At 41.9% G+C, this 25,795-nt stretch overlaps 1 protein-coding gene across 2 annotated transcripts in view; it reads right to left on the minus strand.

Annotated features, from left to right (window-relative positions):
* Nucleotides 1–10,496: 10,496 nt before the first annotated feature.
* plod2 (procollagen-lysine, 2-oxoglutarate 5-dioxygenase 2) overlaps nt 10,497–25,795 on the minus strand; it is a 33,793-nt gene continuing 18,494 nt past the window's right edge. Inside the window, exons 5-20 of one of the 2 annotated variants that reach the window (XM_035619426.2) lie at nt 23,978–24,090; nt 23,817–23,880; nt 23,372–23,469; nt 21,338–21,439; nt 19,352–19,477; nt 19,129–19,250; nt 18,246–18,350; nt 17,174–17,299; nt 16,198–16,339; nt 15,363–15,425; nt 14,095–14,208; nt 13,733–13,798; nt 13,400–13,504; nt 12,051–12,197; nt 11,730–11,855; nt 10,497–11,552 (exon numbers count right to left, since the gene is read on the minus strand). In XM_035619426.2, the coding sequence (XP_035475319.2) occupies nt 11,397–11,552; nt 11,730–11,855; nt 12,051–12,197; nt 13,400–13,504; nt 13,733–13,798; nt 14,095–14,208; nt 15,363–15,425; nt 16,198–16,339; nt 17,174–17,299; nt 18,246–18,350; nt 19,129–19,250; nt 19,352–19,477; nt 21,338–21,439; nt 23,372–23,469; nt 23,817–23,880; nt 23,978–24,090 (1,775 nt within the window). In that variant the 3' untranslated portion in view covers nt 10,497–11,396. The remainder of the gene's footprint in view (nt 11,553–11,729; nt 11,856–12,050; nt 12,198–13,399; nt 13,505–13,732; nt 13,799–14,094; nt 14,209–15,362; nt 15,426–16,197; nt 16,340–17,173; nt 17,300–18,245; nt 18,351–19,128; nt 19,251–19,351; nt 19,478–21,337; nt 21,440–23,371; nt 23,470–23,816; nt 23,881–23,977; nt 24,091–25,795) is intronic. The other variant, XM_047329900.1, reaches the window with a different exon arrangement.

Genomic DNA, 25,795 nt, shown 5'->3' on the forward strand with positions numbered 1-25,795 from the left:
GGGTCACATTCCGGACCCACTGAGGTGAAAAGGAAATGATGTCACCTTTCCCCGACCGCCATGACTCATTAGTTTAAGGCTGCGCTTTAATGTTGCCCCACATTCTGGAACCCTGGCAGTGCCAGTGGCTTGGCAGTGCCACACTAACTCTATGAGGAAAGGCAGCTGCGCTTTCACACTACTTTCTCAACACCCATTTCCATGCTTGTTTTTTTTTTGGTGTGCATGAAAAACAAGCCAAGGTTTTGATCATGCCTGATTTTTTTTTCACCTGATCCATCTTATGAAGCACATTTTTCGTGCCTTTTTAGCAAGCCGTACATTTTTACTTCTCGCGACGCATTCCCCTCTGCGGCAATGGAGTGTGGTACAAATTTAGAGCAATATACAGGATTGATGACTTAGGTTTTGGCACAGGAGACGCTCCTCAATGTTTTTCATTCCATCATGGCTCACTTGAGATTCATTTCAAATCATTATTGCTAATGTAAGTTTAATTTTTAGGAAAAATCTCTGGATATTTGTTTTGCACGTCTTCGGCTATGGGGAGTCTTTTGCAGTGCTAAGGTTAAGGTAAAAATGAGAGTTAAATTGAAATGTATTGACTTAAATACACTTAAATGTTGTCATGTACAGTGGATGACAAGACCAGATACAGTATTAAACGACTTAACGTACACAACGTACATGCAGCAATAAGGAAGTTCCTCCGAGTGCAAAGGGAAACAGAGTTCAGTAGCTGAATCAGCTGATTGTTGACTCTAGAGAACTATCCATAGCTCGGTGGGTACATTCAAATGGCTTCCTGTGCAAACGAAAATTACCCTAAATTGTCTACATCTGCATGTAGGCAAACATATACATGTAACCGCTGTTTGACCCCAGTTATTTCAGCCCTCTGACTTAATCCAATGAGTGCACTGTGTGAGCGTGAGGGTGGGTGTTTATGGTTTGGCCTGTCTACAGCATTTTTTCATACATTTATCATGCTTGCATGCATCTACTTGACTTGTGTGTGTGATGTAAATATTTATTCAGAGGAGTTACATCATGTACTTGAAACTGTACTTTTGAGATGGGGATTGGATACGCCCAAAGTCAGACTTCCTGTAGTGGGTTAAAACAAACTGCTTCATGTTAACAAGTTACTCTTTATCTCGTCACAGACTTGGCATTCAATTTTTTGGTGGGTTATGTCCAGCAACTGTTGAGATCTTCGGTCCATTTGTGGTCTTTGATACAAATTTTACTTTCTACTTTTTGTTTTTTAATTGTGTTTCTCATTGTCATTTGACCACACCATATATTGATTGGTTGCTTTAACAATCTGCGCTAAAGGGGGCCATAAGTGATTCTGGAGAAAGCTTGTTTCTCTCTCTTTGTTGTTATTGGGTTACTGCTCTGGCCCGGCCACGTATGGGAGACCGACGCACTAATCACTTGGCCAAAACCACGGTGTTGCAGTGCTACCCGCCAGCGCGTCTCTTAAGGTGTCGGCGAGTGATGTTTACAAACTGCACTCGCAGTGTTGTGCGGTGCGGTCCGTACCATTTTTTGTATCGCTTTTTTGATTTACGGAGCCAGGACTGAGCCGAAAAACCTGGATTTTCTTTTGCGCACACACGGCACCGACAGCTAGCGGACTGTGAGGAAATTTTCGCTGAATTTTACAAAACGTGTATTGCTTTAGAATTGCTTACTACCCCTTTAAATGTGAATGTTTGCTGTAACATATTTATGCTAGTGTTAGTGGTGAGGCAACGGGTTCGTGGTCCAGTCAGCGCAGTAAAATCCTCAACAACAGCAAAAAGAGAGACAAGCTTTCTTCAAAATCGCTTACTGCCCCTTTAATCCTTATAAGTGTTTCGAGAAATATTAACACAGAAAAGGGTTACAAGAGTATTTGCGGTAAAAGTTAAATTACCATTATTACAGGAAAGATTTTTCCCTTATAGTGGAGTGGCAATCTCATCATTCTTTCAATGGCCACTGTTTGTCCTGCACTAGTGGTCATTGTCAAGGAATGCAGATGCCGTAGGCATTACACTACAGAACCAGATGAACCAAATTATTTGATGTTCATATAAGTCGACACACACAGACATTCATTTTAGGAGTATTCACAAGCATGCCAGCATAACGACAAGCGATGAAATACGAGACTGTCCCAAGAGACTCTACGTTTTAGATGATGTTCCTGATACAGAGCAGGTGGAGACCTACAGTAGACGTGAATGTATTGAAAGTAAGGATTTAAAAAAAAAATCGTTATCAGGTTTGAAAAGTTTGCACTAAGCTTTACTTTTTACCCCTGTTGTGGCGTCACTGTCGTTAATGTTGTCTCACTACGACGGTGGCTTTCCTGAAAGCTCAAATGGGCAAGATGATTTACCTGCAGTCTGTGCAAGGCCTCGGTATTTTATGCCTTGCACCTGTTTGCATCCTCTCGGAGGCTCAAAACAAAGAGGTGAGGCAAAAGTTCAGTAACAGTGGGAAAGCTTGTGTAGAGCTGCATGCTCAGAGGTCAGGAGCCCTGTATGTCAGGCTGTGCACAAGAGGAGATGTATGTACTAAAGTGGAAACATATGTGTGCCAGCAGTGCGCATGTATCCTGCAATAAATCATAGATTATTGAATCATGGACATTTGCCACATCAGTGAGCTCTCTGGCAACTCCCAAGCCACATAGGAGAGGGTTATAAAGTACATGCTATTTTTGACCTATTTTATTCAGTGGTCTCACATGTTTTAAAGGCACCGGTTTGAGGAAAAAAGGTGGTGGAGAAGGAAGCTGCAGATGTAGGAAGAGATCGGAGAGAGAGAGAGAGACACACTTGGCCCTCTGCTTTGTGATTTCATGCTTTCGCAACTCCCATTGGTTTCTGACCTCCGTGTGTTTATGGTTGTTTTGGGGGAGGATGGTAGGGTGTGGGTGAGGATGGGGGGGCTGGGGCCTACCGTGTGCGGTCCTCAACGGCCAACGCTGGACTTTGGCGTTGTGCTCTGCACTTGTTTCTCTACCAAACCCTGACCTTCGAGGACTAAATTTATTCCTCCATCTCACAGAGAGGACCCTCTGCTGAGTTCATGTTCACTCTGTAATTTCATCAAACCAACCCTAATATTACACAGAGCAGCACCCAACGGATTTAAAAGTAATGCACTTTATCTCCCAACACCACAGACAATATGAAATAACTTACATAGAATATTAAAGTCATGTTCTGATAGTGAAAGGGAACGTCTCTAAAATATTTACTGTAATTGTACTGTACAAAACATTGTATTTCTGATTAAGCATTTTCTGGTGACAGACCTGTATTGCACTTGGTCATAGAAATCCCACACATAACATGCAAAACTCCATGTGTAGTTATTATATGTGCAACAACACAGTGCACTTGATTGTTGTTTTAAATTCTCTCCAACACCCCTGACTCAACAAGTTTACTGTCCTAGAAACAGCCTGCACACAAAAGGTTTTGTTTAGCACAGTACGGTTACAGGAAAGTTATGAGTGCCCCGGACATGAAATAATTCAACATGTTCAGCATAACTCTGCAACACTTGATGTAATTATGTGTTTTGTTTATGTAAAGTGAACCAAATTTTTTAAATTTAAGTAAACAAAAAAGTGAGTACTGGACAGAAAAGCATTTTTTTTTTTTTAACTTTATTAAACTTTTAAGATATATGCAAAGTGCGCAATTTATGTGTTGTCAATTAACCTCAAATTAATTGGGCTATATTGACCTGATAAATTTAAGTTAAAAAAAAAGTAGAATTCACTAAAACAAATCTAAAATTGTTTACTTAAAGGGGCAGTAGGCGATTTTAAACCAACACACGTTTAGTAAAAATCGGCAAATATTTCCACACTGTCCACTAGCTGTCGCTAGTGGACAGTGGTACAAAAAATTGGTACGGACCGCACCACATATTACTCTCTCCCATACTCAAGGCTGCGGGTTCGAGGCCTGGTCAGTGGAGTAAAATCATCAACAACAACAACAAACGGAGAGAAAATCTCCAACATCAATCACTGCCCCCTTTATAAAAAAAAATAGTCCTTGTGTGAAGTAAACATAAAGTGTTTGTCATTTTGACAGTCCAAACATTTTTTGTGGACTTAACAATAAAAAACTCAAGTCATGGAAGGAGTTGGGGTTTAACAGTATAAATGCATCTAAATGTATTTGCAATGAAAGATTTAGGTTATGGAGGCGTAGCTATAATTGGTAAAACAGCAATGAAACAGGAATCAACCCTTCAAATCGAGTAATTCTCCAAATGGAACATCTGTCCCCATCTGTTTGCAAGTGCTGCAGTGAAATTGGTCAAAAAGGAAAAATGTATTCACTGAATTGCCAACCGTAAAAGCTTTTAGGCATATGCAGTGTTTGTCTGCATGATGTCTGCTCTTCTAGGCATATCCTCCTCCTGAAATCTAATATTATATTGCACGTGTAGTTTCACTTGAGCCACATCGTAAATGATCATGAAAGTTGTGAAAGCCAACGTGAAAAGAGGATCATGGTGGGGCTGCCCAGCTGGAAGCAGGATGCCACAACACAGCTACGGAACACAAGTTCCAGTGTGGAGGATTCGCTTTGTGCATGCAACAGAGGTATCCAAGGGAAAGAGAAAAAAAATCCCTCACTTGTGGTTGGTCTTTTAAGTTGGAGGCAAAGGGCCATTTAGGAGGATCAGGGTGGATCACTACTGTTTTTGTCTTGATGAGCTGTGGTCACCAGATTGCCAGTCTGCTGTTGTATGGCTCCTCGGAGGGCAACAGGTTCGCATGGGGGGCTCACAACAAACACGCCTCTGCTGAGGGATTCTTCGTCTGTGGTTTCTGATAGGACTTGAGGAAGTGCTAACTACAAATCCAACAAGAGCCGCACGACTGGAACGTGCAATTATACCATACCGACGGCAGTGGGAGAAAGCTCTCTATGGCACGGGGTCAAGAGCAGTGATGGGAATGCTCTTGTGTCACGAACGCTGCTTGAACCCTGTTCATTTTCTCCCTCTCGGTGCATGGAGTACGGCCTGCACTGCTGCAGCTACTCATCCATCATGGAGCTTATAAGTGGCACAAATACACTCTTAGACACCAGGGAGAAAGAAAAAAATGACTGTGGTTGATGCATTCCTTGTTTTTCGATGAGCCTTGCATCTACGCCTTTTCTGGCACTTTCAGATGAGAGATATTTCACTCATCCATCACAGAGTTCGCAGGTTCACATGTTGCCTCTGAATGTCAGCATGATCTTGAAAAACCCCAACATCCCCAACGGCACGTTTGAGGATTTTGAGGAAGCACAGCGAGGCTTACTTGGATTGTTCTCTCTGTTACAGCTGATATAACGCTGTTGGTGGATTGTACTGACAGCTATTAACTTCAAGTTGTTTCCTGGTCAACAAAAAGCAGGCTAATGTTCCTTTTGAAAAGGCCATACTGATCCAACATTTTATTTCAGCCATTTATTTATTTTTCTCCTCACTTCTTCAGTAAGATGCTTTTTTAAAAATAGATATCTCTTTTCTATCCTGCTTTGGAAGTCAAAAATCATACACAGTCTAGTAAAAAATGTACCTGCAAGTCCTTTGAACCTCTTATATGTTCAATAAAACATCATATTTCTAACCTGTACAACACTGTAGTTATGTCTGTTTGATTATTAGAATGAACTTTTTAATTGTTGATTATTGTATTTTGTGTGATGCATTCATTGTGCATCATTAAGCTAAAAACTCATTGATATATTTAGGGCCTCTTTAGTCAAATTTCAACCCACGCTCCCTAGACACCAGATTCTTGCAATGTGTCATGGAAGTGATTGTGGGTGGCCATATCCGGTATTGTTCCAAAAATCACAAAGCAACTGATGAAATAGCGAGAAAAATTGATGACACGTAAACATATCAGAGACAAAGTTTGTTTGACGGACCTCAGCAAGCGTTGCAGAAACTAGCATCATCTGACATCTTGGCAATTTCACCGCCTGTCAGAGAAATGTTGGGGCATTTCATCACTTTCCTCTGCTTGTCAGAACAGTTGACAGTAGTTTACGCATTTCAAGATCATACTTCCCTCTTTTTGAAATCTGTCTCAAAATATATTAGGAATGTGCTTAAAAAAAAACTCACTGTGAACAGAGAAAAAAAAAAATCTATAAATCTTTTTTTAAACTTAAAGCTTGGCTGACATGGACTTTGATGTTGTAGTTCCACGAGGAAACAAGACCAATCAATGTGATTGTTCTAATGAGAACACAACCCTGAGGACGATATTTCATTTGAAACAACAAAACATCATAAAACACTCTCTTCAGAATTTATGCGTCGCTCGCAGGTGTGTGACTAACTTCTGCGGATTTGCTCTTCATTGCATCCGAGCTTGCACTTATATCCAGATGATAAATGTCGCGAGCAGAGCTTCTCCTGCCTGTGATATTATTGCAGGACATCTCACTTTAACAGTGGCAAAAACTGTTTGACGTCCGGCTTAGAAATGGCACAGACGGTCTGTACCCACATGGGGGCTCTGGGGGTCTGAACACAGGCCTCCTGTTGCTCTCCTCTCTGCCCATATATTGACCAAAGACATGTAAGCCTCCACGTATACAAAGGCACACACAAAGACACACACCCTGACACCAAAATACCCTACACTCCCTTTCTTTCATCTGGACTTCAGCTTTCAGAGTGCCGATTGAAAAGAGCAAAACCAGACCAAACACACTGAAGGTTCATTCAGAAATAGCTTGTAAAAGACATGTTGTGTGACTTATTTTTCCTCGCTCACCATAAAGGGAGCTTCTGTGGCTTTTGACGACTCCCCATCCTCCACCCATCTTCCTTTCTACTTTTGTCTTCTCCATAAATCAATATCTGTCAGCGAGTGTGGGGCTGCTGATTGTTTTTACAGAAGCGTCTCTGTGTAATTTGGCTAAATGGTACTTGCACCCAGTTTACTCTGAGATGGTAAACAGTCTGGCTGGTAAAAAGGGAGTGTGCCGATAGTCCCAAAGCATACAATCAGCCGTAATTGCTGTTGTGGGCTGTGGATGTATTTGATTACTTACCTGGATGATGGGTATGATGGCAGCCTTGCAATAATAAGTACTGTTTTGGTGAAATTGCAAAATACGGATCAGGTTCAATGTATCAAGATTTACCTGACATGTCTAAATCCATTTTTATATCACCTATAATCATAGGTAGTAGCCCTGCTATGTGAGATACCCGACATGAAAAATGATCAAGGACTTTGCACACGTAAATTCTCACGGTCTTTGTGTTTTAAGAGCCCAATAAAGTTTACCCCAAAAGAAACTTTTACAATTTGTCAGAGTCGCTACCGTTGCCAGAGTCAGTGGGTTTCTGTTGTTAAAATTAAATACCTCTAGTCTCCTTCTCTTCAGCTGCTACAGGACTTGAACTCACCACATGATAATGGAAATGTACAGGTTTTAAACAGTAAATGAGTAGGTCTATACACGTGCTGTTGTCCTGCTGGAATGCAAATGTAAAGATGATAAACTGGCACCAAAATGTTCCTGATATGGAAGAAGGGCTCATCATAAAGAACTAGTATTTATCTTTATCATCCTATAATAATGGTAGAACTCATGGACATTGTGTAAGTAGCTGCTCTGTACAACATTTAGTCTCATGAAACTCAGTTTTCTTTGGTTTGGTGCGTGTGACCTTGATGAACAAAACAACAGCAGGTCTCATACCTGAGCATTGCTGTCTTCCAAAAAAGAATGTGTACATATATGGTGCTGCTTAGCAGAGGTCGCAAGCTGCCGAGTCGTAAATTACACGGAGGGGGTCATGTTTTAGACTTTTAAGATTCTTGTTTTGAATGTGGCTTTGTCACATGCGCAATTTCGAGCTTTCTTGCGTTTGCATGAAACGTGAAATTCAATAAATTTAACTTCCTTTGAACTGCAACACACAAGTAAAACAATAATGAACACAGACTTTTCCACTGAGACAAACACACACACACACACACACACGTGTCTCTCTATAGTTGTTAGGACCCCTGTTGATATAATGCATTCCCTAGCCCCTTACCCTAACCTTAACCATCACAACTAAATGCCTAACCCTAACCCTAACCTATACCCAATTCTAACCCTAACCCTAAAACCAAGTCTTAACCCTCCAACAACCCCTTGAAGTTGTGAGGACCGCCCAAAATGTCATCACAATGTCAAAATGTCCTCACAACGATTGTGTAGAGCCCAAATTGGTGCTCTCAACTATAGAAAGACATGCACACACACACTGACACACACACACACACACACACACACACAAACACACACACACACACACACACACACACACACACACACTCATATGCATATGTATTGGACATCTCCTCACTGTATTCTGGTCAGTTTCCAGTACTTTTCCACTAATTCCTGACTGTCAGTTGCACCTCGCATGAACCCAGATACCCCCACCCCCATCCGCCTCACTCTCTAAACACAATCTGAGACATATACAGAAAGTCAAGCATGTGGAACATTATCACCCACACACCCACACACACACACACACACACACACACACACACACACACAATGCACACACTGGTTGCATTGCAAACCTGTATATGTTACTTTAAGCTGGATTTCAAATGAGCCAGTTATTTCTGTAGCCCACCGTATCCATTTCAAAACGACTCCATCTAAACAATAAAGGACTCCAGGGGTGAAGCTGGTGGTATTCTTTATTTTCACTGTCAACAAAACCCATCAAAATACAAAAAACAAAAATGAATCGGCCACATTAATCTGCCTGTATAGCTGTAGACCGCTGATGTTGTCCAAATACGATGTGGACAGTTCCTAATTTAACGAGCAGTTGTGAAATTTGCACAAAAAAAATTGATTCTCCAAACTTCTCTGCGGCACAGACTAGGTCATACCAGGTACAGGCATGTACTCTGACAATGGTGGAGAAGCGGCAGACAAAATACTGCTGAAACTGCTCATGCATGTATAAAGCATGACTGTGATTCTCAAACCATCAGCTCACCATAGTGTATGCCCACACATCGACTGGACTGCATTCTTGGTTCATTGCAAACACTGAAACACTAAATCGTGTGTTTTGTCAGGACCAGAGTGTATGCCACAGTAGTGCTAAATCGCTGTCTGTTACAGGGTACCCTGCAGTTTGTGGCACACTTGAAGCGACTTTGGTAGAGTATCGCGTTTCCCAACATTAGGGCTGTTGACCCCAAGCATGAGTATTTCCCGGGTTAAAGAGGGACGTGTGGCCTCCTCAGCTTACACATGTAAACACATGGTGTCCCGAGATGGATATTCTATAACTCAAAAGTAGGAAGGGATCTAAAAACAACCTGCCATTGCATTTCAAATATTCCGTTTGCTTTATTCGGCGTCCAACTTAAGAAGTAAATCAGACTCGGGGGGACATTTTCCCTTCATTAATGCCTTTTGATAAAGTCATCCCGGGGAGAACCTGCTAGGAATGCAGGTTTTCCTGTACGCCTGGCTGGAATCAATGTCACCTTTCACAGGGCAGAGCAGGGGGAAATGAGGGGCCACAAAGGGCTCTTTCAGCAGCACAGAGCCTTTCCCACGTGCTGACCCAAATCTCCTCCATATTTCCCCCCTCTCCTCGCCGCCTCCTAGCAGCTTCTCAGACATTCAGCCTTCCCGCAGACTTCACGGGGAGCAGAAACGTGGGCCTATGGTCAGGGAGTTCTCCCTCAGAGGCGGCGCGTGCTAAAAAGTAATGAGATTTGATATGGAGGTTAAAGGTAAGATGATGATTCATTAGTGAGGTGAACTGATCTGATGTTAATGTTAATGTAGTTTCTACGTGGATAGGCTTGTAAACGTCTACAGAGAACTCTCTAGAATTTCAAAAAATTCGAGGGATGATCAGGTTTCATCAGATTGATCCGTTTCACAAAATGATCAATAAGAGACGATTCTCCTCTGTTATGGATGGCAAGTGTTTCTGTAAACTCCACCCTCCGGAAACCCCCTCCCCCATTCTGTCATCAGTCTTACAGCCCCCGTCTGTACACCGTCCATAAACTTGCATGTAAATGTTTACACTCAGGCACTAAAGTAAACTGAACTGCACTTGCACTGATTTAAATCCCTGCACCACACCCACATCACCCCGGTGCTCCTCGGCCCTCAGCCGAGCAGAATTCCAAACCGGGCATGAATTTTTCCTACATGTGACGTGTTCACAAGATAAGAACTTGACAGACTTGGAAGGTGAACCGGTAACAGAGATAGCACAATGGAAATCTATCTGCAGCGGTGTGTTACACCATCCAGACGTTTGCTTTGCTTCTGCCAGAATCGGCACAGACGGCTGAATTAAGTTGCAGAAAAAGGACTACGATTTGTATATACTTTGAATTCGAGCTCACTCATGTTATAATGATGCAGGAAATAATCAGAGGTAGGAAAAAAGAGATAACATTTTTTTTTTTTAATAAAGAATTTTATTAAATTTTGACAATAAGTTAAACAACTTAATTTTTCCGAGTCCCAAAATCCATTCACACACACTTCTCAGAAAAATATATTGCAGGAAAAAGTTTCCAGAAAAGCAAATGAATGTTGTCAATCTCCAAAAAGAAAAAAGGAAAAACATAATATTCCATTTCATTCATCCAGAATTCACATTGAATTCTGTTTCATTGTTTTTTTTGTTCGTTTTTATTTCTCATGTGCAAAATTACAAAAATATATTTCTTTTTCACCGGGCAAAATTAAAGTTTGACTGAAACCGCACATCTGGACTGTTTTAGGGTGGAAAAACACCCCCACTAAATTACAGTATGATTGGAATTTTAAATGCAGAAACATGGAATATTGATGAGCACCAGTGGTAACTTTTGAAACAATGAGTATAATTTTACAGTATAAATGCATTCAGTGACATCTTACCTGAAACGCAAATAGATACACGACGGCTATCTGCATGCTAGCATGGTACAGCTACCTGCTAACAATAGCAAGGGTGCGCGTCAATGAAGAACACGATAAGCTACAGTACCAGTACGTCCTGCTCGGATCATGGATTCGAATCTAAGTCAAAATGTTTGAAATGGCGCCGTACCCTGCTAGCCGTTTGTTAATTGTGTACCTAATGTGTGAATTTCTTTTGGCACTTCCCTTTCCACTCTACACTCTGTTTGACAGAGATCTTTTTCAATGTAATCACTTACTTTTTTAAAGCAGGTGCTTTAACGTAAGAATTGCATCAGCAAAACACCTGGGGTAAAAAAAACAACGTCAAAAGCAAAACAGAACAAACAAAAAAAGCAAAGCAAGGTCAAGAAATGACAGTAAAAATGTCAGTATTAACCAGACAGTTCAAGGATCGATGAAGGACACTGCGATGTAGCGGGTGCCGTTGGTGGTGGGCAGGCCTTCGTGGAGATGAGTCAACCGTCCCGGGTGCATGAAGGTCCAGCCTTTCCTTGGTGACTTAATGGAGCAATTGTACCTATGGAAGCGGCAGCCCCCACCCTAAAAAGGAGACAGGAGAGCAACAGACAGTGGTTGTAGGCGGACCTGGATCATTGTGGAATGAGTCACTTTGTCTGTGAACGTTGGGATTAAATCTGATTTTGACGACATCCAGATGACATTCCGCTTTAATTTCATCACGACCCATCGCCCACCGCACCTCCCCCTCCTCTTTACCTGGAAGTCCGTGTCTTTGTTGTTGAGGGCGATGTTGATGGTGAAGGTGGAGGAGTCATGGTGCGGCCTCAGGTATGCTTGTCTCTCAGGCGTATATTTGACCACGAAGTTCATTACAGCGTAACCCTGCGATGGCGGCACGGGAACACAAAGGAGTTATCAAACAGTCGGTGTTCCTTTTAACATAACATCCAAACCTGTCTGCCACTGTTAGAGCTCACATTTCATCAAGGAATGTCAAATTCATGTAACGACGTTTCAGCTTTTGGGCAAATGGTGGCGGGGCTCACTGCTTACGTTTCTCCCTGAGGTCCCACTAACCTTAGTGTAGTAGCCAGAGAAAACTTTTAACGTGACGGGTGATATGAACTCTCGGATGAAGTGTAGCCACTCTTTATCGAAGCCGATTTGCTTCATGTGAATGTCATCCGTGGGCACGGTCTCGTAGCCTCCGGAGATCCGCTTGTCCTAGGGAAAAGGTGGGAAAATAAAGCAGGCTGCGGTGTGATTAACGACGGAACAAACGACCCGCCGTCCTCTCTGTGTGTGTGACCGCAGTTTGCAGTGTGATGATGGTGATGATGGCATAGTGTCCATGTGTGCATGTGTTCGTCTTCAAAACCGCAGGCTGTACTTTCGTCTGCCTGCAACGGGCTTAATGACCCATCCAGCTCGGCGTTCTCGCACACAGAGTACGTCCAAGTGTCCGTACACATTTACTCTCTCAGGCAAACTTTTTATGCACATTAATTACCAATTTCAAAGCACATAAAACAGGCCACATGACTCAAACACCATAAACACAACATCATAATGTTTTATTTCATTATATCTAAATGGAAGACCTGGAGATGGTGGTGATAAAACCAAGCAGTCAGTTGTGTGTCTGCTTGTGTGAGATGGAGCGTGTCCTGATAAAAGCATACATTGCAAGTTTAATCTTAAGAACAGGCCATTTGTATCACAGCACATCTGGCTCGCACAAGGCCGTGAAAGGTAGCTCACCCGACCGACACAGGAACGTGGCAATACAGTTTACAAGGCCAAATCATTTTTCACTTTCAATTCTTCTTAATCACATCACACGTAGAGCAGAATATTCAATTGCAATTAGACATTGATTGGTTCATCTTTACTATGATAAGTATGTAGCTCGGACACAAAGTGATCAAATTACAACAAATTTCTTTTCCTGGAGGTTAGAGAATGATCCCCGCTGTTTCCAGCTGTACAGACTGTCTGGGAACATTGCTGGAAATGATGTGTTAAGGTGGCGCAACCTATTGCCACAAACCATTTGATAGGTATCATTGTACAATAATCAGTTGATTAAGAGTTTGACAGTAAATGTAAGAGAGTGAACATGGGAAACATAACATTTACTACACATCAGCATGTTAGCATTTTCGTTTGCATTCTGGTAATAGCTGTGTTTTGAAGCATTACTCCTGTTTGAGACGAAAAAAGAGCGATTGAAGCCAGAGCTAAAGATGTTGCTTAAAATTTTATAAAATAAATAAAAAATTGATGAATCAAAACAAGTTGAGGGTAATTATTTGCGTCCATAATTTTGGTCTGCGCCCATTTCTGCCCTCGCAAAAGACGTGTGAACACCGCCACTGTCTGTCGTCTGCAGGGTGTTGACCGCAGTTCTGTGTTACTGTACTGACCTCGTGTCTGCCTCCGGACCATGTACCGTAGTGCTCCATCTCCTCGACTATTTCATCACAGGCCTTCTCTGAGAACACTGGGAACCAGAAAACATCTGGACAGGGCTGCAATGCACACAGACACGCACATGCTGAAAGAGACTTCTGAGAATAGACTTCAGCAACACCTTCACCTTGAGCTGCACTGACCAATGTGATACGCAGATACTGTATGGTAAAAGCAGATGTTTGGGATTTCCGCGCAACATTATGCCATTCACTTTTATTGTGTCTCTGCCTGTGTCTACTATAAATCTCAAACACACCCAGATACACACACACGTGAACACAAACCTCCTCCATGTGGTTCTCAGTGAAAATTCGAGTGTAGTTTTGGTGGATGTACTTCTCCTTCCAGTCCTGCAAGTAGAAAGAGTTTCTGATTAGTGACTGTTTGCTGACCCACATACCACACAGAGCTAATCCTCTCTCCTACAGGGCATGCCCCAGCGTGCCAAGTACAGTGAATCACAAAGCCTGATCGGACAGGAGTGTTATCACACTGAAGTCATTATGTCGAAACATCTCACATCTCTAATCCTTCCATTGCTAATAACCTTTACAGGAGACTGCATCTTATCTCAGCTATTCAGAAACAACAGCGTCTTCTTCTTTTTTTTGTGACTGAAGAATAGTGAGAGATCATAATGACTTACCAAGGGGTTTTCAAATATCTGCCACAAGTCATTGTTGTAATGAGAAATGTTATAATTGGCTGTGGAAATGAGCCTCCCAAAGTCATGACGGTTTGTTAGGTACATGAAGACGCCCTGCAGCAAACGGGGGAAAAAAGTCCAGTCACTTTCACAGAACTTACAGAGGCAAAAAATAAAATCTCAGTAATGTCTCACAGGTAGCTTTTCTAACAGACCCATAACAGCATAACCATAACACATGCAGAACTACAGTACAAAAGCACACTGTAGGTTATAATTATTAACACTCCTCAAAGGTCAGCACTGGCATAAAATTAGCAAAAACAAAACAAAAACTAAAACAATTTCTTGTTGCAAACTACTACAAAGCTTCATTTGCACCAAAAAATTCAAAGTGAGCAGGATTTCAGTGTGTCTTAACACACTGAAATCAACCATGATAAACTAGGAGAGAACCAAAACAGACACAGGGGCCATATAAATAATCAAAGATTATTTATGGGTTGTGGGTGGGGGGGGTGGACGGAACAGAAACAGAAGGGGTGCTGGGCAGCTTGGGATGAAGCAAGTCCAGGAATGATATTCCTTCTACATTGAAGCATTGGGGGGAGGGGGGCGCTGTGTAGGGGAGGATGTGGACTCACTATCAGACTAGGCTTCGTAAATCACAAAAGTTGATGAATTCGGGGTGTTTTCGAAGCGCCCGCATTAAGTTTCCAAATGGCTCGTAGTTTAGACCAGATGATTTACACGTCTGTAAATACTAATTTTTGGAGCCTAGTCTGAAATCAGTCAGTTTGTTTGGAGGTTGCAGGTGGTTACGTGTGTTTGCTGTGAGGTTTGGCTGTTCTCTGTAAAGCATCAGGACAGGGGACTTGCATGTGGACTGAATCTCCAATCTTCTTTCTCCTCCTTGATCTCCTCTCGGAAGCGATTATAAAAACAGGACACAACACAGGTGTCTCTCTCTCTCTCTCTCTCTTTCTAGCTCAGAAAAGTCTGCTTTTAGACCGAAACTCATCACAAGCAAAAGGTCAACATCGATTTCCAAAAAGCTGCCAGTCAACATTTCTTATGTATGAACAGTGGGCAGCAGCGTGGATAGCAAATCAATATTAAAACTTTTTTGACAAAACAAAAAAAACAACCCTGCAAACATCGAGATTTTAACAGGGCAGGGGCATTTTCAATCAAATCAGAGATTTCCCAGTGCTAACCCATTGGAAATGGATGTTTGACAAAGCAGAATAATTAAAACAAATGGAAACCTTTGGGGGCCTGAGCATATGGAATGATTCCGGAGAAGGGGAGTCTTTTTCTCTGTGACTGGTCTAAAATAAAGGAGAAGGCATCATGTAAATAAGATAACACGAATCAGTGTTTCAGAATAAAAGACAGGGTGACAGTTGAAAATATATTTATGTCACATACATAGCAACTCAGGAAGAGGAGGGGGAAATTCGCCAGCATGAAAAAAGGAGCAAGATTCCCTCTGAAGCTGATGTTTTCGTTTGTTAAGATGGGTGGAATGCATGCTGGGAATAGGGGTCAAGCAATCCAAAAGTACCCAGTGTTTGGATCAGGCGAGGTAGTTGTTTAGAGCTTAGCACCAGTGATGTGTCAGTGACGTTAAGCATGAGCTGGAAACACATTTTTACAGGTTTTAAAAGGGGAAAGAAAAAACACATAGACGCAGACAAGACGGCTGTGGTCATATGACAATGACGGCAAAAGAAAGTGAAGGATGATGGAATATAAGTGGGCGCAAAGATCCTTAGCACACCATAGAGCAACCATCAACAGGGAAGAATCATGCCTTGATGACAGACAAAGACGTTCCAATCCGCTTATACTTGCCACGCTTTCACCGTTGGTTGCTGTTGAGCTGTAAACTTTTGTCAGGGTTAAGATTCGTTGCATTGTTTAAACTAGCAGCTAGCATCTATTCAGTATGTAAGTACAGAATTTCTAGTGTAAACGTCCTATGTTGCCATTTTTTTCAGAAAAGATAATGTTCATTTTTTTAAGGACTACATGACTAAAATACAGCATAATCACAATACTGAGACATGAATCCTCAAGACCGAAGCTGGGCCTTCTTACCAGTTCTCTGGCATTTCTACACAAAGCCATATCTGGGTCCAGTTTCTCCAGAACAAAGTAGTTCCTCTCTTTCAGCTCATTCCTCAAGACCTGGCCCTTGACCAGGTAAATGTGTGCCATGTAAGGAATGTTCCACACACCCCTAGAAACAACAAGACATGGAGAAAGTGAGCTTATCATTCTGCAGAAGCTCACCTGCCAAAGTTGGCATTCTTGGATTGTTGGGCGAAGTTTCGCATTGTAATGCTCATGTCATCCATGACTACAAGTAGGAGTTGTTTGGGTCCATGTTGGAGAACTACATATATGGTCAAATGAAGCAGCATGTCAATTTTGGAAAACATATTCATTGGGTTACATGAAGGAAACCAAACTGTAAAGATTTTTTTTTTCCCCTCCCTAACTTTTGACCTGTTTTTCTGTTCAGTCCCGTTACATTTCAGACTGCGTCACCACAAACTCCCACTTTTGGCACCGGAGGGTCACACTATTCCCGGATCCCAACCTCCTCCACGCAGACACCCTAACTAACCAGGAGTTTCTAATGCAGAAGGGAGGACCTACTCCCTGCAGGTCCGCGGGTGATTAAATATGAGTTTCCACTGTGGTGGGTGAATGTTTATTCCTCTGCGCCATCTGGCCGCTATTTCAATTTATGTCCAAACACATAAAAAAGTGAGTCAGTCAGAGAGGAGAAGTGAATATGACTACTGCTTTTTTTCACGCCTGCTCAGTGCTCACACTGCTCAGGTCTGATTGTGGCTTTAACTTGACTCTGCCTATGTGCGTTCTCAGATTAACTCACAATAAAAACATCTTATGCGTCTTGTTGTTTATGGCTAAACATGGGTATCAGTAGTCTCAGCACAATCTTTACAGTCATCAACAACATGATGCGAACCATAAAAACCATAAAAATGAACCATAAAAATGTGCAGCCATGGCCGTGCGTGCCCTTACTGCACTTGTGACTTACATGCGTTTCCTCTGCACAATGTCGACATAATCTTCAGAGCGAGCATAATAACCATCCAGACTCAAGGCTCCCCAGAAGTTGGACCACAGCTTGCTGTGACGAGTGACAAGGGGACCAATTATTTTTCTGTAGGGAAGCAGAAGACAGAGCGGAGATATGGTAAATCTGTCAGGGCTGATAAAACTCAGTGTCATCTCGCAGACAGCCAAACACCTAATGCACTGAGTTCCTCAGTGGTAACGCCAATGCGCGCTGCATCGGGAAGATCAGCTTTTGACTGGAAAGATACGATCACCGCAAAGTCAGTAACAGATCGAAAGCAGTGAGTCATGTGAACCAGGCCCCTACGTCATGCCGGACTGAATCGGTTGCTGCAGCAGGCTGTTTTTTTGGGTTTTTTTTTTGGGGGGGGGGTCTTTTGAATTTGCATCAGATACAGTGACACAGGATTTTTCCACGGTCTTTCTTTTAGTCTTAAAAACCCAAGCCACAATGCAAGGAATTCCTTTTTGATTATTTGAAGACAAGGAAAACTGGGCAGCCTTTAAAAAATAGGGCCATAGTTCACATGGTTAGTTGATATTGATGCACCACATTGTGCTGCTAATGCTAAATTGTCTTAGCTGAGATAGATCTGTATTTTTCCTTCCACAGCCTCTGTGCCAGCAGAAAATTATCATGCTGTCTTTAAATATCCTCGAGAGGCTTTCGCTTTGCATGCTTTCAACAGGTCACAAAACAATACCACAGCCACTATGAGATCTAGTTTGTGGGAAGCTTTCTTCACAGTCTCTGAGCTGCAGCAGAAGAGGAAAAAAAAGGGTTTGCATGTTTGTTTTTTGTATAATGCAAAGTGGCACTTCGGGGTTAGCGCAATAGACTCTTTCACTGTTTCCATGTGGTCGGGCAAAAACAGGAAGCCAGAACGGCTTATTTTTAAAAACTTTCATTCACTCGGCTGTAAGGTTCGTGTGGTTTCGCCAATTGAGACGTGAATGCAATGGTTCAATGCTTTGCAACACCAAGGAGGTCTGTTGGATGGACTCCCCTGTTGCAGTTACCGTGTGATTACCTGTTTTGCTCAATGAGGAGCTTCAGTGTCTGCCTGTTGGTGAGCATGACGTCAGGGTCTATGCTGAAGTAGTAGTCACATGCGGCGTCCTGGCGGCAAAGATCCCTAATGAAAACAGAAAAAAACACAGACACGGCAGGGAAAGTAGTGATTGTTCAATCCAGAGCTGATTACAGTCAGTGAAATACTTGGAAGTAATCATCGCCACAAGCAGAAATTTATCAGCTCCTAAGTATAAGATGTCGTCTTTAATTGCAGAGTCAGACTCTCACTGACTATCTTTAAGTCTCCAGTGGATAATGTGATTATAGGGAAGATTAGAGGCTTCTCATAAACCTTACGACTTCTTCATTACAGGGATGTCCTGACCAGTGCCCTTTAGTCTCACTGTGCTTTGAAGCCCCACAGATTGAAATATCACTGTGACAACAGACTGTTATTCAACACTGAACAATGGAAGGAAGTTCCATTTGGGATTAACCTGCACCTGTCTTGCTGCCACATGGAAAATCACATCCACACTTCCCTACAGTTCAGCCAAGGGACAGGATATAATAAAAAGTCTGGGGCGCATAACTTTGAACCCACAATTTTTACAATCATACTACATAAAATATATGTGTAACATATTTAGTTTACAATGCAAACACTAGGGGAGCCACGTAAGGATCGATATATTAACTTATCAATATGTGAAATATCTATGCTTTGCTCTGAAACCTGTTTGCTTTCTTAAATAGAAACCGTGCAAGACCATTAAAATTAATCTCGCAGGCACCTACGATTGATCTGTGCCAACAATACCATAATAAGGTTTCATCAATTTTGTTCTTCAAACCGCAGGCTCTGGGAGATGACAGATTTAGAGAAGAGGTACACATACATGGCCATGTTCCTGGCCTCTCCTTGGCTCAAAATTTCTTCTGGTCCCACCACCTTGAATCTGCTGAACACATTCCTGTTCTCTTCCCAGAACTTCTGGATGTGCTTCTCGTGGTAAACCTCCTGAGGAGGGAGCCAATGGATAATGCATTAGGAGCCAATGATTAGGAGTCGTGCTTGATAGAGATGTTGAAAAGAAAAGAAGAGCAGCTGCCGACACTCACATTGTTGTGGACAAAAAGTTTAAGTTTGTCCTTAGGATAATCCAGAGTCAGCAGCCGCTGGAAGAATTCAGGGAGAAATGGAGTTGGCTGCTCGATGAACACTCCGACCAACACATTTGGATACTCCTGTTTAGATTAGTGGAGAGACAAATCAGTGCAATTTCAAACAAACGCTCTTAGTAATGGAACAGTTTAGCATAAATCATGAATGATTTTGACATTTTGCATTAGACATAAACAAACAGTGATGTTGCTACAGGTGGTGTCCATGACAGCATTCTCTTTTTAATATCACCTAATAGCTCTTTATTAACTGATGTGACACTAACAAATATTCTCTGCAGTGTTCTTTGTTAGAGTAAGGACGGCTGTTGTTATTGATCTAATGAACTCCCACTGGGTAAGAACATTCAAAACCAACACGTTAATTTTACAGCTTTGCAGGCATTCTAACTTATAACTTCCCAGAATTGCCACGTGTAACTCTTTGTAGAGAACAGCGCATGTACAAAATTATTGCTCAGACAGTTGGGGCTAAGATGACATAAAGAAAAATGATGCAAGCGACACAGGGGAGAGAGGAGGAAACATTTTCCCATGACACTCCGCTCCAGCCCACAAAGCTCAGTCTGGACTCCTGATCCCCTTGACCAGTTCACAGCGAAGGTCTGGGCCAGGGATCAAAAGGGATCCGAGCAGAACCGTCTAATTTGCAAGTTCCACAATGACTGTATTTGAGGCACATGAAGGGGAACTCATGCATCCAACCCGTTGAAGCTTAAATTGTGACAGAAAGACAGTGGACAGCCAGCAAAGGAAAGGGAGTGGCAAGAAGGACAGTGAAAAGCTAAACTAAAAAAAAACTATTCATGCAGAGAGAAGCAACACCAGGACTTTCATTTAAACATGAGACAAAACTACAGTAGACAGCAAAGTGGTCTGGCTGGCACAGTATTGGTTCCGGTGGTGTAGCACAGTGCCTTTATAGGACCTAAACTCAGTCCTAAAACCAAAGCACACAAAGAACCGAGTAGGTTTACCCCACAAGAAAGGACAGTGTGACCAGTGTTTCCATATGACCTGATCTTCCCAAAGTCTCTGTCCCAAACACAGAGCAGCCCAGTGGAATGAAATGTCCACTGACTTGCTTATTATTGAAAAGCAGCTTTCACAGAGATCCCTTTCATGTACCTGGGTTTGTCTTGAATCCACTCCAGTTATTGCTGTTGAAGCAAATTTATTTATGGATTACAGTAGTCTCAGCAGTGCATTTTGTGATATTTAAGATATTGTGCTATTTGTGCAGTGTGAAATCCTTGAAGGTAAAATTTAAGTATTATAGAATACAGTGTATTGCCTGCATGGGATCTTGTGTATGCTTCAATACTCTTCCCCCAAAGGAAGAACAAGAAATTTGGGTAACATTTTTGACAGATGCAACCACACAGCCAGAGACATTTCCTAGTGCCTGCCATTCCTGCTGTCTATACGTCGCCGGTCTTGGCTGACAAATTTTCGGCGTAACCACTATAACTTATTATTATGGATAAAACCCATACTGAGAAGCCCACTAAAAGCAAGGCTGGTCGACAGAGGCACCCTTTCAAGTTAACCCTTCTGAAAACCCCAGAAGCCATATCCTGCACCACAGCAGTGCAGTGCTTCCTCCTCCCCAAGTAGTTTGCCCTGGCACTTATTCTCTTTTAAAAGGGTCCAAAAGGGCCAGTGAGTGCATATCCTATTATTGTTGGAAAGGGAGTGTGTGCAGCACCAATGGTCTTGCTTATCTGTTGAAATAGGACTAGCTGGGCACCAGTCTTACTGTCTAGACAGTCACTGATAGATGGATGGCTCATGCTACAAAACCAGGCCATGTTTCATCCTTTCCTATACAGGGAGGAGGCTAAAAACAAACTTTCCACAGCTGCTATTTAAATGCACTAAAGTGGACGGCAATAGTGTAATGGCCTCATTTGAAGAACTTACTTTTAACTGAGACAAGTCCAAAATATTGTCATCACAGTGGCTGCATCCATGTTCATAGTTCCATGTATTGGGAACATAGTTGGCTAAGTAGTTCAAGTACATCTGTAAAATTAAGAATACAACACAGGTAAACAACTGGTTACAGACAATTAATATCATCATTATCAAAGCATAATCACTCACTCACATTTTCATGATATTCAGATTTACTGTGGAAATGTGGAATGACCAGGGAGACTTGAAAGTCAAACTAAAGACCATAAGGTTATCAATGTCTCTTCCACTGGAATAGAGACATGACAATCTTTATAAAAAAATAAATGAAGACATGGTAAAAGGGATTCTCTGATTCTGCAAGCCTCTGATCGTCAGACTAGGAGTTTCAGAGCTAAGGGGCCTTGACTGCAAAGGTCTGGTCACTGTTGGTCTTCAGCTGGGACTTGGGGACAGACAGCAGAGCCCTATCTGAGGATCTGAGGCTGCTGTACTCTCATATGGGAGCAGCAACTCAGCGATACCACTGGGAGGTAAACTGTGATTTAAAGGTGATCAGTAAAATTTCAAATCAATCCTAAAACTGACAGTTGACCAGGCTAAAGCAGGGATGATAGGATCTTGTCTTCATCTAGTACTTAGATTTCATTTGGGGGGGACTGAGATAATTATTGACAATATATTTTAATGTAGCTGGATGTTTTGAGACATTCAGCACTTCATGTCTGACAGTAAAGATAGAAGATGATTAAAACTGCCTTCTTCACTGGTTGTGAATCGAACATAAATTTGTGTACCATCTGCATAACAGTGGTACTAGATTTTGTGCTTATTTAAGATATAGCAGTGTCCCAAGGGACCAAGGATGGGATTGAAACCAGTCTACAGCAGTGTACCTGATGCCGACCCACTTTTAAATGATCAAATAAGATAAAGTAACCCAGAGTGTAAAATCAAACCTCAAGTCCAGGATTATCATAATCAAACATCACCAGCATCTGCTGCAAGTAAAAGAGTATTCATGAAACAGATAAATTCCTAAGTACACAATATTTTCAAAAACAATTTTTTTTTCAAATGGGTAATTTAGGAATAGGGCTAAAATTTAAACCAGCCTTTCAAGATGTGGATGCATTACTGGGTGCTTAAGACAGGGGGAACATGGTCAGTGGACAGAGAGCTATTTTATTCTGGTTCACTTCATAAATTTCAGCATATTGTAATCACAATCATAGCTGCTCTGTATTTAGTGTGCATGAATGCTATACATTTTCTGGGAACATATGAAATCCATTGCACTACTCTTAAGGAATCATTTAACGCAGACATATAAAAGAGTGATCTTGTATCTGTCGCCAGATCGTACTTGGCGTGTGGACTGGAAAATAATTTCAAAACTAATGTTCATAGATCCAGCTAGGCAGCCCCAGCGTTAGAAACCACTGGGAGGACACAGAGTCTGTGATCTACCATTCAGAGCTTCTCCTCCAGATGCTGAGGCCTCTGGGAAGGATGACTCAACACTGTGGTGGGTTTGGTTTTCTTTATCAAGGAAGACCAGAAAGAGGCAGCTGGTGTTGGAGCGAGACGTGTGAAGAGTGAGGGGAAGGAAAAAGATGAGAATTTTTTTTTGTTTCCGGACATCCTGCTTTTCAGCGCGCAGAGCCCATCACTCTAATGTACAAAGGATGATGGTGGGGAGAAAAAAATGTACTTGGTATTATAACCTCGTTTTGGCCAGACCTCTCTTCTCTGCTGAGTAATGAGCTGATTTTAATGATCAGGTTCATCAAGTATCAGATGAACAATATGAATATTTCTCAAATGCGTTGGAGATGACACACTGAAAAGTTAGTTGGATAAAAATCTAAAAGGCATTGGCAGACAGAAACCCATCAGCAAATGGGAAAGAAGAGTTCAATAATTCAACCAAAAGCTAGTGTCCAAGATGAGGATGATGAACTTAAAGGAGTATCTATACTGTGCCTTACTGGAAGTAGACTATATGACGTGTGTGTGAGTCCATTATTTCTTACTCACTTTGGTGTTTCCGTTGCCATGAACAACCACTGGCAAGGAGTCGTACACTGTGTTTCTAACTCTCACTCGGTCTGTTCCAAACTTGAGAAGCACTTCATCTGCCAAAAGAGGGAACATGACACATTTGAAGGCCAGGTTAGGAAAATTGATTTACCACATGGGCGAGAGCTGCAAAGGTTTACAATTTGCAGGGTAAGTTGCCAAGACTGCAAATTCTCTGAAAAATATGCAATCTCTCATAGGAATGTGGGAGCCAAATGGGGAGCACAAAGCAGGTTTAAGTGCAGTGCAGGAAATGTTATATAATACCTTTTTATTTATTTTTTACTTCTAACTGCCAGCATAAGGCAGGGCTTTTAAATAACAGAGTTTGGAATATTTTACAAATAATATACAGATTAGCAGGAAATTGAGTTGTAGAAATGAATTTTTTGGGATTTCTCACCAACTGCCCCATTCAGATTCTGGAAAATCTGGCACTTGTGGTCCAAAGTCATATTGAGTGTTTGCTGAAAAACAAGAAAATATAGACAGTTGCTAAGCGTATGTTAACTCTGGATACATTTATTCATTTTTTAAATGTTGGTGTTGACACAAGATACTTACTCTTTGTAAGGGATCCACATATATTTTAGTGTAAAAGAGCTGGTCATCATCATTGTCGTGGAGGTCCCACTGCGAAACTATTCTGTTTATGTACGTGGCATAGCCAATTATACCTGCAAGTAATAAACAGTAAGAATCACATATACAGCAGTAAAGTAAAAGCGGAGAGATGTTTACAAGGTCGTGTACAACTGGCCGGCTATTGGTGACAATTATACTCTATCTGCGGGCTTCATGGTCTAAACACTTCTTTCTAGGAAGTGTGATTTTTGGCCATAATCCCAAACACACAAGAAATGGGCAGGGACTTTCCCTTCCTACAGTTTGTTTTTGGGGAAGAGTGTAACAATGGCCAATCCGAAAGATGTTATCTATATATTATAACGGTCCCACAATTCACTACTAGTTGTGCAAAAATCTCACACCCTCTCTAAATGTACATTCGCATGGCAATCCCCGCTCCACTTTACCCGTCTCTACATTTTCCTTCGCTTGGTGAGAGGTCACTGACCACAGACACAGATTGCAGGGTTTGGCTTTGTTGCTGGTCTGTGCCATTTTGCATCCCATAATTTAAAGAAAGAAAAAAAAAAGCCCCAGACACTGTAAACATGATATAATCTAAATGGCAGGAGCGCAAAAGAAGTTAAAAGTAAATCACAACATTTTGTGTGATTCATGCTGTCAGTAGCTAGTCCTAAAATGATGGCTTTGAAAACAGTCAGATCCAGGAAAATCCTGGGAAGTGAATGGCTCTTTCCCAATCCTTTTGGGAAAATATCACTGTTTTGAGCTGGTCCTCGTTTTCAGCCATTATTAGTGTGATCTTCTTAAATAAACACACACACAAACACAGTCCTATGTATCTGGAATGCGTCTCAAAGCCATTCTACTCTGTGACCCAGCAGAGTGTCTCCAGATGCTCTCAAACATTCCCCAATGGTCAGTTGGGCAGTATCCATAGGAACTCAAACAAAACCTACAATTTTGTACAAACTGTGGCACATTTGGGGGGCCAAGATAAATCCACATGTCATGTCAATGACAATGACTGCTAAAAGCAGTCTCTGATCAGTCGGAGACAGCCAGGCTCCAATATGGGAGGTCAGACCAGGCTGATGACCACAGGGAAAGCAGCAATTCAGTGTCCTGAAGAGCGGGCGGGATGCAGCTGGCCCTGCCATTTGAGAATATACTGCTCCCCTGTCTGCACATATTCAGCACTTGTGTGCTTGATATAGTGATGAGCTACGTAACATTGCAACAATCAGGCACATTCTGTCTCAAGAAGATGCAGAAAAACAAAGTCTCTACGGACCCTGCAGCTGATCCAGAATGCATCAGCTCTCTGCGATGCAGAATAGAATTCAAAACCTCCTCCTCACCAACAAAGCTCTTAATGATCAGGCATCACAACATAATACAGAACTCATAGTAACTCCATTAGAACACTGAGCTCAGAGAATGCAGGCTTACTTACCCGGGGTTTGTTTCAACTAAAAGTTTTTCCTTTCCACTGTTGCCAAGTGCTTGAGGGAACATTGGGCCTCTGTAAATTATATTGTAAAGAGCACAGACTCGACCTGCTCTACATTAGAAGATGCCCCAGAGATAACGTCTATTTGGAATTTGCCGCTATATACATAAAATGCCGTTGACTTGAGGTCAAACTGATGTTATGCCTTGGAACATCTTTAAAGGATAAGTCGATATCTAGGGGGCGGAGGAGAAAACAATAAATCCAGAATAACGTTGAAATGAATTGGCTTCTGTCACCTCATGTCCGCTTGGACAGGAAATACCTCAGGGAGGCCGGTT

This window comes from Scophthalmus maximus, chromosome 21 (assembly GCF_022379125.1).
Source record: "Scophthalmus maximus strain ysfricsl-2021 chromosome 21, ASM2237912v1, whole genome shotgun sequence".
In the NCBI taxonomy this organism is placed as follows: domain Eukaryota; kingdom Metazoa; phylum Chordata; class Actinopteri; order Pleuronectiformes; family Scophthalmidae; genus Scophthalmus; species Scophthalmus maximus.